Source organism: Poecilia mexicana, unplaced genomic scaffold, assembly GCF_051168715.1.
Source record: "Poecilia mexicana isolate PSO_F unplaced genomic scaffold, ASM5116871v1 scaffold_8, whole genome shotgun sequence".
NCBI lineage: Eukaryota > Metazoa > Chordata > Actinopteri > Cyprinodontiformes > Poeciliidae > Poecilia > Poecilia mexicana.
The window spans coordinates 2,218,256-2,232,931 of NW_028263377.1; the positions used below are offsets into that span (position 1 = coordinate 2,218,256).

General features: G+C 40.5%; 1 protein-coding gene across 1 annotated transcript; it reads left to right on the forward strand.

Moving 5' to 3' along the window:
* The first annotated feature begins 616 nt into the window (after nucleotides 1-616).
* On the forward strand, nucleotides 617-14,287 carry ivns1abpa (influenza virus NS1A binding protein a). The gene is made up of 15 exons (XM_014980316.2): nucleotides 617-801; nucleotides 4,812-5,090; nucleotides 5,297-5,430; nucleotides 5,548-5,717; nucleotides 5,809-5,884; nucleotides 5,978-6,151; nucleotides 6,354-6,479; nucleotides 9,286-9,396; nucleotides 9,799-9,940; nucleotides 10,032-10,256; nucleotides 10,972-11,093; nucleotides 11,336-11,462; nucleotides 11,573-11,704; nucleotides 12,078-12,251; nucleotides 13,037-14,287. Exons 3-15 carry the CDS (start codon nucleotides 5,320-5,322, stop codon nucleotides 13,297-13,299), a joined length of 1,953 nt encoding a protein of 650 aa, XP_014835802.1. The 5' UTR covers nucleotides 617-801; nucleotides 4,812-5,090; nucleotides 5,297-5,319; the 3' UTR covers nucleotides 13,300-14,287.
* Nucleotides 14,288-14,676: the final 389 nt, after the last annotated feature.

Below are 14,676 nucleotides of genomic sequence, written 5' to 3' on the forward strand. Positions count from 1 at the left end.
CAAGCTGCTTATTTTAAATTCTTGGTCATTTTGTGGTTGAGGATTTTCAGCAGTGATTGTTTTGTTCTTGTGGTGTTTTGTGATTACTATGTAATGTGATTAGGGATCATTTTCATATCATTTAGGCTCTGTTGATTCTTCCTTATGTAGAATGTATTTCTTCGTTTAAAAAATTCTGGACATCAAACGTATACCTCCTAAGAACCCTTTAGTAAATGGTCCACGTCGGTCAAACCACTAACATGGTCTTTTCTACAGATCTTCCCGTTGTTACGGCAAGCAAGGTTGCTATTTAATGACACCTGAAACGCTTTAAATTTGATACCCAGGTTACGTCGCGGATTGACGTAACACCCACAGTGCATTTAATTTAAGTCAAAATGAATTCATTATCTAACGCTATTGATCTTGCTCTGAACCATTAGACCACTTTCCCCCAATTATCTGTAAACAGATTTCTGCTACCAATTTTAAGTGGTGATATATTTCTAATACGCACGCGAATTGATTAAATGTCTTAATAGCCTTCCATACTCACTTGGGCGTTAAAAAGCTTGTAGCACCGCCTACTAATGACGTTGCAAGCAGCGTAGGTCATTTTTCTGTAGCACGCATTCTCCTCGCCAGCCATTCCATCCTGGACTGAGTGGACGTACTTGTTCCGCAGTGACAGAATAGACATCTGTTAATCACGCTACAAGCCTTGAGTGAAGTCGCGTTGCGTCTCCTCCTTAAACCGAACCAACAAACTCTGAATTCGCATTAAATATGCCTAATATCGCTTGTTGTCAAACGCCTCAGGTAAGGTTTTTCTCCTTTTCCTCTTTCTAATTTGTGAACGAACGTTATTTGTCTGTTAAGTCGTTAAGGGTTGGCACGTTGAGAACCGTTAAACCTTTGTCTTCTTACAGATTAGCTATTGAGTTTGCGGTGATTGTTCGTTTATAGTCCCTGGTTGAGATGTAACAAAGGAAGCTAAATAGCGCGAATGTTAAAGAGGCGCGGAAATGTCGCACAAACCGCCTCTTTCCGCTTTAATGACTGAACACACGAACAGTCCGCTAAGATCCGCTGCTGATAGTTTAATTTAATGACTCACGCCGCCGTGACTGTCACCCGGCTCCCCCATCCTAAGCTGAAAGTAAGCAGCAGGTTTTGCAGTTGGAGAGCTAACATCTGCTTTGCTTCAGGACCTCATCCCTTTTGGTTGCTAGCTGCCCCTTTCTTCAGTTGGCTCGTTAGTACAATTATTAGAATCGTCTACGTTTGGAATGTGTGCCAAAGTCGAGTCAGCCTAATCGGATACTTAAGGGGGCTCCCCGTTTCTGACCCAGATTCCGATGGCGAGCACAGTAAATGACTTCTGGCTCGCAGCCATCCATCAGGGCCCTGCTGTTATGGGCTGTGTCTGTACGTTGCCTCTAACAGAAGAACATGAGACACCGTGCCCTCAGGGGGGGATGGTGCTTTTAGTGCCATATTGTCATTTTTTTCTTTCTTTTTGTGCTTCTTAGTCATAAAAATTGTGCGCACAGTTCCTTTCATCAGCTCTTAAATTTCATATTTGTAAATCATCGCCTAATGCAGTGGTATTCTGCTATTAATGGTTTTGAAAATTAAAACCACGTGGTTATTCCGAATTGGTGGATGATAAAAAAATGTCTATGAACTTAATAATCTCCTAAACTGATTCACAGTAGATAAAATAAATAAATAAAATCATTACAATAATAAGCGCTGTGTTGAAAGTTGTATTGTTTTTTTTTTTTGTATAGGGTGGGGGGCGGGGTGTTTCCGTCACATGTATCGTTTCATATTTTTAGTATTCCACAAATCTTATAAAATTTCAGTCTGGTACACTGAATTTATTTTTAAAACACGTAAAGTGCCTGTCCTGTTTACAGTCGTCGTTACATATAGATGGTTTATGTTAAAATTCAACTGGTAAATTTCCACTCCGTGAATGTGGTGGGAATATTCCCCAATACTCCACTTCGCCACCAGGGGGAGTGTCTAACAAGCATTGATTGTTCAGCGTCAGACCTGCACTTTTGTGCTTGTTTAATCAGATGGAATAATTGGAGAGAGGGAAAATACAATCAGACCTTCCGTCTGTAACAAACCGGTCAACAGAGCCTCGCTCTTTATAGCACTGATTTGCTGTTTTTTTCTTCTTCTTTTTCCATCTGCTTGTTCTGTTCTTTTTTCCCCTCAATGGATTTTTCCTCTCATCACTGTAGTTCTGCTTATGAATCTTGTGTGCACTCGGTGGTTGTAGTCAACAATCACATTACTTACTTAGGCATTATCTTTCAATTAGCAAAGCTTTCAGAGTAAAATGGCTATTACTGTGACTGAAGTGGAAGCTCCGTGTTAAAAGAACCATCTAGAGCGTTGGGGGTGTGGCATGGCTGCCAGGGCTCCTTCCAGTGAAATGAAAACAAGACTGTATGAGTTATTGTGGTGGACCTAGCAATGTGGAGGAGTTGAACACTTGAGCCTCCACCAGGAATCTTCTGCCAGATGTTGCATAACAGCTTGGAAGTAGGTCAATGGTCCATCCATGCACAATCGGACCGAATGAATGCGTGCAGTGTGCTGCAATATAAAAGACGATATGTAGCATTCTCCATGGCTTCTGCCTTTTCCTGGGATAACTAAAGACGCGCCAATCAGATGTTTTGTAGCTGATCTCCGATTAGAGTGTGTAATCTGCTGGATTCAGATTTTTAGCTCTACTGATTTTTTTCTGCAAGATGGATAAAAATGCAGAGTTAATTTTTTTCTTTTTTGCACCGTTTAAAGTATAAAGTGAGCAAATTAAATAACTTAACATCTTTGGGTGGGAAAAGCTCTGATTTACTCTTAAATTGTTACACAATTAATTTATTGACCTTTACAGGAAACTTAAGAAGTTTTTCTGTTACTGATCAAATATTTCTTTGTGTAACGGAGATACTGGTCTGTTTGTTTTGCAGTCTCTATCAAGCTACATGGGTAGTTACTTATTATATTTTGCCTATTTGGTTTAAGTTGGAATTTGTTCTTATGCCTTTATAAAATTAGACCTACGCTGGGCGACATGGTCATGAGTTTAGTAGGTTACTGAAAAACTATCTTGGATTATTCATTTATTTCCTTTGCACCTTTTCTTACACAGATGTTAATTATATACAGGGATTTCTCCGAACGCATAAATTATTCAAGACTAGCCTGCGTGTTGCACTTGTTTTTTTTTCTCTCTCTTCAGTGAATATATGCCATAAAAACTATTTATATTTTTGTAAACGTTTTTATGGTATTCCTATGGGGTTTTTATGTTCAAGACATCAGAGAGTCAGTGTGATGGTGGTTATTAAGCAGCTTACAGAGAGCATGTTGCTTCTCATCTTGGAAGGACATTGTGTAACTCGGCCAGCAAAGGGCTGTAGAGGAAGTCTTAAAGGGTAAGGAATAATTCTTAGTGTTTTTGGAAAAGCAGAAAACTATTAAATATTTCATGTGAGAGTGCATGAAAAAAAATGTTAAAAATGCAATGGAGGATTTTATATATATATATAAACTTTAAATTAACTATTACTATACATGACATCAGTTGTAGCAATAATTATATTACATTAGCAATTTTTTTAAATTAGTATGAATCATATATTCCTGTTGTATAACTAGATAAGGAAAACATCACGGTTTGTATAGATTTAATGGATGACAATGTGGTTGTTCACGTTTTTCTTGTCCATTTTTTTCACTGTTGGGTGACAGTAAAATGTTTGGCAGATTTTGTCCAATAAAATGCAATATGCAGTTGGTACACATGGTCACTCATCGGATTAGAATGGTGTTACTTTCTAGAATTACGGTCTTGTTGGTACGACTGAGATTAGGCCTTCTTATTGGGGGGAAGCCTCGGATTTCTTTTAGATGCAACACTGCAGAGCACAAAGTCAGATTTGAATTCCTGAAGTGCAGATGAACTCTTTCTGACTGTTTTTAGTGTTTTGCTTTAGGCGTTGTGAACTTTTTCTGCATTTCTGAACAAATCCAACTTATCGCCAACTTCTCAGTGGGTGTGGAATATCACACACACCCCACCATTTTCCTTATTGGCCCGGGGGAAAGGGGGGCTGAAGGGACTCCCATTTTAGGAGGAGCCAGCTCCTAAGGCTTGTCACTATTTGAGAGGTCTCAATTCAGAGTGACGACATGAGTTGAAATAAGACATTCTTCCTGGACAGGTGGGATGTTGACCGCTGATGTAGAGATTTAAGGTAGGAGTGTGAAGCAAATAGACACAGCTACACAGGATTTTTATTTTTTTTAATCAAGTTTCCTAGCTGAATTTGGTAAACGTTAAAATATGTGCTGCAGATAACTTAAAACCTTCCATATTGGAATCCAATGGAAGGTGAAGAATCCTCATCTATACATCAAAGCAATTTTTTAAAAACAAAAATGCACTACAGTACATGGTGTTGGCTGATGTGCTTGACAGCAAAGGTTGGGAATTCCTAGTTTTGATCCATTTTCATGAATGGGAAGAATCTCTGATCTTGGAGCATCTTTTTGTGTCAACATGGAGGCGTTAACGGCTCTGTTGTGTGTTTGGAAAAATATGTTTTTGGAAGGAGAACTTGGAATGAATCTGGACAGAGATGAGATGCATTTTAACTTCCATCTCTGGTTGCTTCTTTAACTGCATAGAAGTGACTCATGCTTTTATTGCTCTGGTGCCAAGAACAGGCAACTTTAGCAGGAAAAAAATGACTAAGCTTTCCTTCTTTTTTCCTTTTTTTGTTATTTCTCCCTTTTAGGTTATAATGTATGACAAACAGAGAATAAGTACAACTCTATAGCCAACGGGATCTCAAGGACTTGATTACAGTCGCTTCAAGCCTGATAGTTTGTCCGTGCGGCTGCTCCCCTTCTCCCTGTTACGCAGCTCGTAGTCGGCTGGCATCTCTTCTGACGACTTCCCATCCCTCTCCTTGGGTGAAGAAGACTTGGTTCTGCTGAGATCTTGGTCTGCTTCGCCTGTTTCTGTTCTACGCTCAGCTGTGGCGTTTTCCTGGATTTGGATTATTGTCTATTAGGTAAGCCTATGACTAATGCGTAGCATAGATGATACACAATGCGCCTTACAAGCACCTTATTCTAATCCTCCTTTGTAATAGTTGATGTCATTCATTGATGAATGGAGATGGACAGCTTGAAAGCATGTTGCACCTTGAGCAGAAAATATGCCTTCTAGCTGCAGTTATTTTATATGATAAACTTCTTGCATCATTTTTGTTCTCAGGAATATAATCAAAATTCACCAAGATGACTCCAAACGGTTATTTGATCTTTGATGATGAGACTTTCCTGGATTCCACCGTGGCCAAAATGAACGCTCTGAGGAAGAGTGGTCAGTTCTGCGACGTTAGACTGCAGGTACAAAATGTCTTTATTTTACCTCTAAAAGCAGAGCATTAAAACAAATTGTTGTTGTTTTGTTTGTTTTTCCATTTCACTAGAGCGTACTGACACCTTCTGGTTAATTTTTTCCAGGTGTGTGGTCATGAGCTGATGGCTCACCGCGCTGTCCTGGCGTGCTGCAGCCCGTACTTGTTTGAGATCTTTAACAGCGATATTGAGACTCATGGAGTCTCTCATGTCACTTTTGAGGACCTGAACCCTGAAGCTGTGGAGGTTTTGCTTAACTACGCCTACACTGCCCAGTGAGTAGATGTTTTTGCTCCTTAGTTCGCCTGATGCACACAGAGCTCTTTGCTTTATGAAATACCTTACATCCTGTTTGTGTTGCTGAAGATTAAAGGCGGAGAGAGAGCTGGTTAAGGATGTGTACTCTGCAGCCAAAAGGTTCAAGATGGAGCGAGTCAAACAGGTATGCATTTTCTTAAAACATGACCAATTATTCGAAGTATCGTACACATTGATTATTATTATTTTTACAATCTTAAAACCTGTTACTCCTTAGATCTGTGGTGACTACCTGCTGTCTAAAGTGGATTCCCAGAACGCCATCTCTTTCCGAAACTTTGCCAGCTCCATGGGCGACGGCAGACTTTTGGCCAAGGTGGATGCTTACATTCAGGACCATCTGCTGGACGTATCTGAACAGGAGGACTTCCTCAAACTTCCCCGATTAAAGGTAGTGGTTTAAACTAACTAAACACATAAAAACATTGAGTGTTTTAGAATATTAGTTGGCAAATGCTAGAAGAAAATAGATTTTTTTTTATATATTTGTTTTTCTCCACTGATAAATTTAAAGGCCACAGTTGAAGTGACTGAGATGCAACCTGTTAACCTGCTGTTACTTTGCATTAAACTTAGTTTTTCATATTTTACAGTTAGAAGTGATGCTTGAAGACAACCTGACCCTGCCCAGCAACGGCAAACTCTACTCGAAGGTGCTGAACTGGGTGCAGCGTAGCCTGTGGGAGAATGGAGACCAACTGGAGCGACTGATGGAAGAGGTCAGTATCAGACTACACCGCCTCAACTCTCTGACCAGTTCTTTTGGTCTTACTTTGCCCTCCCCCTTCCTCCTCCTGTTGACTTCAAGAAGTCATTAAGGAGATTGAAGTAGAACTGGCATGCCGATGTCATGCTCCTTTGTCAGGACTGTTCTTTTGTTTTCCTCTGATTTGAGGTTTTTGGAGTATGAAACTGTATTCCTGATCCATACGTCAAATTAGAGGTGAGCCAATAAGAGCTGCTGCTTGCTCTTGCTTCTCCTTTGGGTTTCTTTTTTTTTTTTTTGTGAGTATGTGGTTGGTTTACACACAACCCGATGTTAATATTGCAGGGCTCGTCTCATCTGAAACACAAACTCAAAAGGTTCCCAAAGGTCTGGTCCTTGGTTCTGCTTTTTCACTGCTGGTTTTGTTCTGTTTGTTTTTTTTGACTATCTGAACAGGTTCTAGGTTGTTGCTCCAGCACTAACAGGCACTCCTCCCCATTGATTTTCCCCTGTAGGTTTATTATCATCAGCAGGAGACCAGACTGAGGAGCCAGGACTGAGCCACCAGGGTAAATGAGTCAAAGAAAACGGGGAGGAGAGGAGCACCACTGCTGCCTCTCAGCATCCCCTCTTTGCAGCCAAGCAATACTGTGCCCCCATCTGTCCCCTCCATGCATACAGATTGCATCCCATTCCTCAGTTTACCAGATCATGTTACTCACAAGCATTAAGCAGTCACTACATTAACCATTTGCTCTACATTGTATCCGTTGTAAATATATTGAAATGGATCACCTTCAGCTTCTTTGGCTGGTTCCCTATTTTTGTAAATCTCTGACTTGTAGATTCCATTTTGAACAACAGAAAAATATTTTTTTTTTATTTTTTTATTTTTTTTTTGTTTAAATTGAGCATTTTTCTACATTGACATTTAAAAATGCTCCTACATTTTCAAAACTATACTGGAGCTTCTCCTTTTTAAGCAAATTATTGTGCTATTTTTTTATTTTTATTTTTTGCACCTAATCGTGTACATTTTCTACAAGCCCTTGCAGTTAGAGATGCTTTGAGAAATGGGGATAATTTTTGTGCTTCAACAACCTTTTTTCAAACACTGTGACCCTATAGCGCTTTGTTATCCACAAACACTTTTTAGGTGTGCAGTTGTTACTGAGTGAAAGCTCAACTGGACATTCAGGCTGTTAGGCTATTTATACCAGTTTTGATCAATTCTAATGTGATTTTAAAATCTTGTTTAACTGCAGACCTGCGTAATATGGACTGCCCTCTCTCACACACAGTGTGTGACATTGCCTCATCTATATAAATATTTAATAATCAATCATGAGATAATGACTTCTTAAGGGTTATTAATAGTTGCAGTAAATTAACAATTGCAATAGAGGATGGCATATCGGCAAAGTTTCGACATCTCAGAAATTAAGACATGAACAGCTGTTATTTTTGAAAGAATCTTATAAAATAAGATGATAAAACAGTGAATTGTAATCTCTAAAGGAAATTTGCTTTTTAATTTTATCTCGAGGTGCTTTTCTCCACTAATCTAGAAGATTTTACTTTTATTTAAAGGTTTTTGAAGAGCTCACTATCTTTGGGCTATGTTTGAGAAATCATTGGTTCATTTTTATTTTATTACAGTTTTTTCTGTGATATTTTGATTCACTGAAATTGGTATCTGCAGGTCAGCGGTTTATGTGATCGGAAATTGGCAAACATAAGATTGGCTTATCTCCGCTTAAGACAAACTTGTCTGGATGATGCATCATTAATTTAATTGGGTATTTAAATTGGATTCAGCAAAGGAGAGACTCAATTTGTTACTTGTGAAAAATTAGACTATTTTGTATAAGATCTCTGTTTCCTACAAAGCCTGTAAGACGGCTGCTTGATTTGGCTTCCATTCCAAAAACTTGTAGATATTAAACATGTTTACTCACCAGCAGTTGACTGGAACTGAAACTTTTCAGCAGTTTGATTTGACCCCTTAGCTACGGTGCATTCACTGACTGAATAAAATTTGATTTTTGAATAGCAAATTTGACTCACCAGTCAAACTGAAATTCAACTGATTCTGGTCAACGGACAGCCAATCGGTGCAATTCCTTCACCGCTCAAAATTCCCTCCTGACTGAAAACTTGTAATTTTACATGTCTCTCTCTTGATGAGACAAACTGTCAAATGCAAACTTTCTTATTTTTTTGTTTTGTTCTGAAATTGTTTTTTTGTTGTTTTTTTTTATCTTTGTGTGACTGCAGCATCTTTACTTGCTGTAGTCTTTTTTTTTTTTTTTTTTTTTTTTTTTTTTTGTAGCTTGTTTTGTTGGCTGGAGCTGCAGGGTCTAAATGTGATGCTGTTCTCTGGATTTGGCTGCCCGCACAATGACCAACTTCTTCAGCTCAACAACCGCTTATAGAAGCAGCCGCGACGCCAAGACGGACACACACACATGCGCGTCGCCTATTTGAAGATTTTTCCAGATGCAGTCTTTTCAGTTCTCCTCAAGTTCCCTCTTGCAGTGCAGTCAACATTAACTAGCTCCACCCACTGACAGCCCTTCAGCAGCTCCCTCTCTTGATCTCACACAGTTAACCCGGCGTGTGCATCAGCAGAAGCCTGTGTGTCTTTTTAAAGGAGGTTTTCCATTCAACTGAAGATCCAGATGTTCGTCCCTCCCCTCCCTTCCTGTTCGCAGCTCTGCCGACTTCCCTCTTTCCTCTTCCCCTCCTTGTTGTTGGGGTTCTGAGTCTGTTGCCATGAAGACAGCCACATGGGTGTATTGTTCCTGTTTGTCTTGCAGGTGCAAACCCTCTACTACTCACCTGACCATAAGCTGTTGGATGGAGGGCTGGTGATTGATGGGCACAGTGAGGTGTTTGGTGGCGAGGACGACCACCTTCAGTTTGTTCAGGTATTCAACTGCTTGGTGATGGCTTCACTGTAATTAGGAAGCCTCTGAAGCATAACTCGGCAGTTCAGCACTTAGTTTAGCAACTTGTGTTTGACTTTAGTTGTTCTACGTCCCGTCCCGTTCTTGGCGTAGATCTGGTGTGTTTAACACCAAAAAAATCAGCTTACTATGTCCGCTGCTGTCAGCTGAGAGCGTCTATTGCTATTTTTTTTTTTGCCAGTAAACTTGGCAGAGACTTGATTTAAAAATTTGGCAACATGTCGGTGCTTGGCTTGTTAAAATGACCGTAGATTGGCCAGCCAGATCAAAGCGTTGGTTTGGGATGCTGTTAGCTTTCGGTTTTGGCCACTGGCAGGTCTGTGGTGCAAGCTCGGCTTCTGTAGCTGCATTGTGCTCTTGCAGAAGAAACCAGTGCGTGAGAGTGCCCAGAGACAGCAGAGCTGCAGCTCTTCAGGAAGCCTCTCGCCCTCCAACCAAGCAGCCAATGTCCAAAAACCAACCACCAGGAGAGACTGGAAGTACATCGCCTCGGAGAAGACCACAAGTAAGTGTTTATGGATTGATGTACGTTAGTTTGTTGCCTGAAGTGGAATTTAAATTAACTACTTTTTTTTTTTTTCTTTCCGTCTCCCTAGACAGCAACTATCTTTGTCTGGCTGTGCTGGACGGAGTGCTGAGTGTGATCTTCCTGCATGGTCGCAACAGTCCCCAGACGTCTCCGACGGCAACGCCCTGCCTGATGAAGAGTCTCAGTTTTGAGGCCCAGCCAGAGGAACTGGAAGAGCACCCGCTCTCTCCCATGCATTACGCTCGCTCCGGCCTGGGTACTGCAGCCCTGAACGGGAGACTCATCGCAGCAGGTAAGCTTTAAATTTATCCAATTAATTTACCTCCTAAAAGTATTCACACCTTGCAGGGTGTCTGGATTGCAAAAATATCTTAAGCCTTAAATTCAAATATCTAAAATTAAACACTTAAGATGCCTTAAATTCATTGAGAAAATAGGTTGACCTGAAATATGTTAGTCACATGTCAGTTTGAGTCCTGCGCAGACATCTTTATTGCACCGTGTGACTCAAGGAGTTTGCGCCTAGCTGCTAATATTCCTGCTAGCTAGCTGGCTTTTTTTTTTCTTTACGTCCTTAAGTGCAAAAACACTAAATTTTCCCAAGTATTTTGGGTCTAGTTTGTAGTACAAATATCTTATTAAACTTGGAATAAGACAAAACTAATTTACAAGCAACTTTTCAGTACGATATGGGAGCTTGTTCTCAGTAATTCCTTACTATCGATTATAAAAACAAGACATTTTTCCCATGTTATAAGTAAAATAATCAGTGGAACTAGTACTTTTTCATTACATTGTGGAATTATTGACAACCTCCTATTTCCTGCTGAAAAGTTACTTATAAGTTGGTTTTTGTCTTATTTCTGGTGTACTAAGATATTCACACTAGAAAATAGACCAAATATACTTTGTAAGCTTTAGTGTTTTTTGCAGTGCATCAGGTGTGTGTGTGAGAGATGAAATGCTTCCCCAGATATTGAGTGTGGTGGTCCTTTGTGGTCCTGCAGGGGGCTACAACAGAGAGGAGTGTCTGAGGACTGTGGAGTGCTACAACCCCAGCGAGGACTGCTGGACCTTCATGGCGCCCATGCGGACTCCCAGGGCTCGGTTCCAGATGGCTGTGCTGATGGTTGGTCTAACCGCTCGCTCTTATCTCACTTTATCGTTTAGTCTACAATAAAGTGGCATTTTGAATATTGACCGAGTGCGCTTGTACCTGTTAGGACTCGTTCCACTTGTCTTAGGTAAACAGTAAAGTATTTAACAACTCCTTGTTCAAATAACTGGGCTCCTTATTCTGCTGCATTTTATTGGTCCCTGCAGTTCAGAATGTGTTAATTTCTTGTTTTGTGTCCTGGCCGCCTCCCTCAGGGTCAGCTGTATGTGATCGGGGGTTCCAATGGACATTCTGATGAGCTGAGCAGTGGGGAGATGTATGATCCACAAACTGATGAGTGGGTTCAAGTGCCAGAGCTGAGGACAAACCGCTGCAATGCAGGTCAGCCCGCTGCACCGGGGATCATTACCTTTTCATAAGAACAACACCTCATTAACATTTTAAACTGGATTTACTGGCTGGTCTGACTCTCCGCTGTGTCCTTTCCAAAGGTGTCTGCTCCTTGAACAACAAGCTTTATGTTGTCGGAGGGTCGGACCCCTGCGGGCAGAAGGGCCTGAAGAACTGTGACGTTTTTGACCCTGTGGCGAAAACCTGGTCTAACTGTGCCTCCCTTAACATCAGTTTGTATCTGTTCAGTTCCACAGTCGTACATCTGTCAAATACAGTGCACCAAGGGTTAGCATCATGGGTGCTGAAAGCCCACCCATTAGGCCAAATACAGTAATGGCATGCAGAATTTGCATATATGATACTTGAAATGCAGCATTCTACCATAACTAATGCAATTTGCGTGCTTTGAATACATCATGCTGAGATAAATGCAACCAATGTTGGCATATTTGGAAATGTAAAGATAAAAAAAAAAAAAAAAAAAAAAAGAAGAAGCTGCACTGAAGCTGCATCGTGTTAAATTTCATAGGATAATGCAGGCAGATGAAAAAATCAGGCTCTGCACTGAAGCTGCATCGGTAACGGCAGCAATTTTGTTTCCAGGGAGACACCAGGCCGCAGTGTGCGAGTTGGATGGCTTCATGTACGTGATTGGAGGAGCAGAGTCGTGGAACTGCCTGAACACCGTAGAGCGCTACAACCCTGACAACAACACCTGGACTCTGGTGGCCCCCATGAACGTGGCCCGCAGGGGAGCCGCTGTGGCCGTACACGCAGGTGAGCCCGACCACAAACCACAGAGTTTTAATGGGATTTTATTTCATAGACAACACTGCAAAATGAAGCGAATTGGAAGTTAAAAGGCGTATGGAGGTGTGGAGTGCATTTGTGTTCAGCCCCTTTCCTCTGAGGATCTTTGTGAAGTGGGAAAAAACAATGGTGGTGGCAGAACATTTGGTCAGAATTGATTTCAAGTCTCAAGAAGCAGGACAATGACTCTGGACTTAGTCATATCAAATGATTTAGGTCCAAGCAAATTCACAGGTTAGAATGGCCTAGTCAAAGTCCAACTCTAAATCCAGTTCAGAATCTGATTCTCTGAGCTTGAACTGTTTTGCAGAAAAAAAAAAAAAGAAAAAAAAACTTTCAAGAGATGGTATGTCGTGCAGACCACAATTTTTTATTTTTCTCTTAAATGTCCTTTTAGGGGCTCCATATTTCCCCATCAATGCTGTTTATATTTAAAAAAAAAATCTTCTTGGCATGATCCTGCTCCCACCATGTTGGGGATATGACACTAGTCTTATTCAGGCAAAATACAAATGTACACCACACTTTTCAGATTTTTATTTGTAAAAATATTAAAATCAGATGTGGATTTTCCTTCTGCTTCACAATTGCGCTCTGTTCTGTTTGTCACATAAAGTCCCAATGACATACTTAGAAATGTTCCTCTTTTTTTTTTTTTTTCCCCCTTCAGGTTTCTATTCCTGAACTTGTTCATTTTGAAGAAACTTACTAAAACGCATATTGTTTACTTGCTGATGTTTGCCTCTACGCAGGCAAGCTGTTTGTCGTGGGCGGCTTCGACGGCTCCCACGCGCTCCGCTGCGTCGAGGTGTACGATCCTGCCCGCAACGACTGGCGGATGCTCGGCAGCATGATCTCCTCCCGCAGCAACGCCGGCGTGGCCATGCTGGGCGAAACCATCTACGTCGTGGGCGGCTTCGACGGAAACGAGTTCCTCAGTACGGTGGAGGTGTACAACCCCGAAACGGATGAGTGGAACGACTGCACCAAAGCCCCATCTCCCCTCTCTGAGTGAAGGGAGAGGGGATGGGGAGGGAAGAACGGGGGAAACAGGGTTCTGGAGTTTCACAGTGCTTCACTCATTTCCAAACTAACAGGCTTAGTGACGTAATCGTGTTTCGTGATGTTTTCGTGTATGAACAGGTATACGTGGGTGGGGATGTTGAGGTGAGGAGTCTTCAGTGAAGACTGGCTTAATCTTAGCAGGTCGGGGAGGGGGGGAGGCAATTTACTGAGAATCCTTTTGTGTTTTAAAGTGTCAGGCATTTGCTGCCCAAAGCAACGTTGACGCCTTCTTTTGTTTTTGCATATTGCATAGATTTTGGTTTTGTCTTGTATATATTTTGTTTCTTCCTCAATTTTTTTTTGTCATATGCCAACATTTACTACACTTAATGCTTTTCATTTCTTTAAGTTTTAGAAGCTAGTCGCATGGAGGGTTTTTAGATGAGTTTTTACTATTTGACCACCTGGAAAGGTGCCAGTTTGAAGTGGTAATAATTTGAGTTCAGAAAATGTATAAAGTTTATTTAAGAAAATTTCTGTAGTGGAAATGTCTTTTTCTTTTTTCCCAAAATATTTAAAGGTCATTGGTTTGAAGCCTTACTCAGTGTGAGTTGCTAAACACCCGTCAAAGCTTTCTGTCATTTTAAATAAACCGGATTGTTTTTTGACTCTTAAAATGATGGCCTTTTTTATATTTTTATACACTGCTGATTTACCAGTAACATAGATGTAGTAGCAGAGAGCTTACATGAATCTAACCAGTGCCAGATTTAGTTGACCTTTTTTGTGCACATGCCAGAAATGCACAACCATGCTTCTGCTAACAATTTTTTTTAAATGTGATTTCTAACTAGTTGATATACGTAGAGCTGCAATTTACTGAGAATCCTTTTGTGTTTTAAAGTGTCAGGCATTGGCAGATTTTTCTGGAAGGAATGTTGGTGCAAGAAATTTCACATTTGTAACATTTCTTAATTAATAAATCATATAAGTCTTAATTTTTGTCTTCAGTCTGCTTTGTTCTTGTTGGTAAATAACTGATCCATTTCTTTAAAAAAAAAAAAAAAAGCTTATAGTTGAATCTCTGATAAAAAATTCTCCTGAGATCTCAGCAGTGTTGATCCAGTCAAACATTGATTGGAAGAATGCAAGGGAGTATGTAGTATTTTGTGAAATGGATTCTGACTATTCTGCAGACTAGAACCTTTTTCATTCCGTAATTTGAATTCTGAACAGAAATATTGCATGTGGGGTTCCTCAAGGCTGTATTCCTGGGCCACTTTTATTCAGTCACTTACACTATCAGCATAGCTCAGACATGGAATAATACACTCTTACAACATGGTGGTTAGATTATTGTAAAGCTGTTCTAAAAACAATTGTGTAA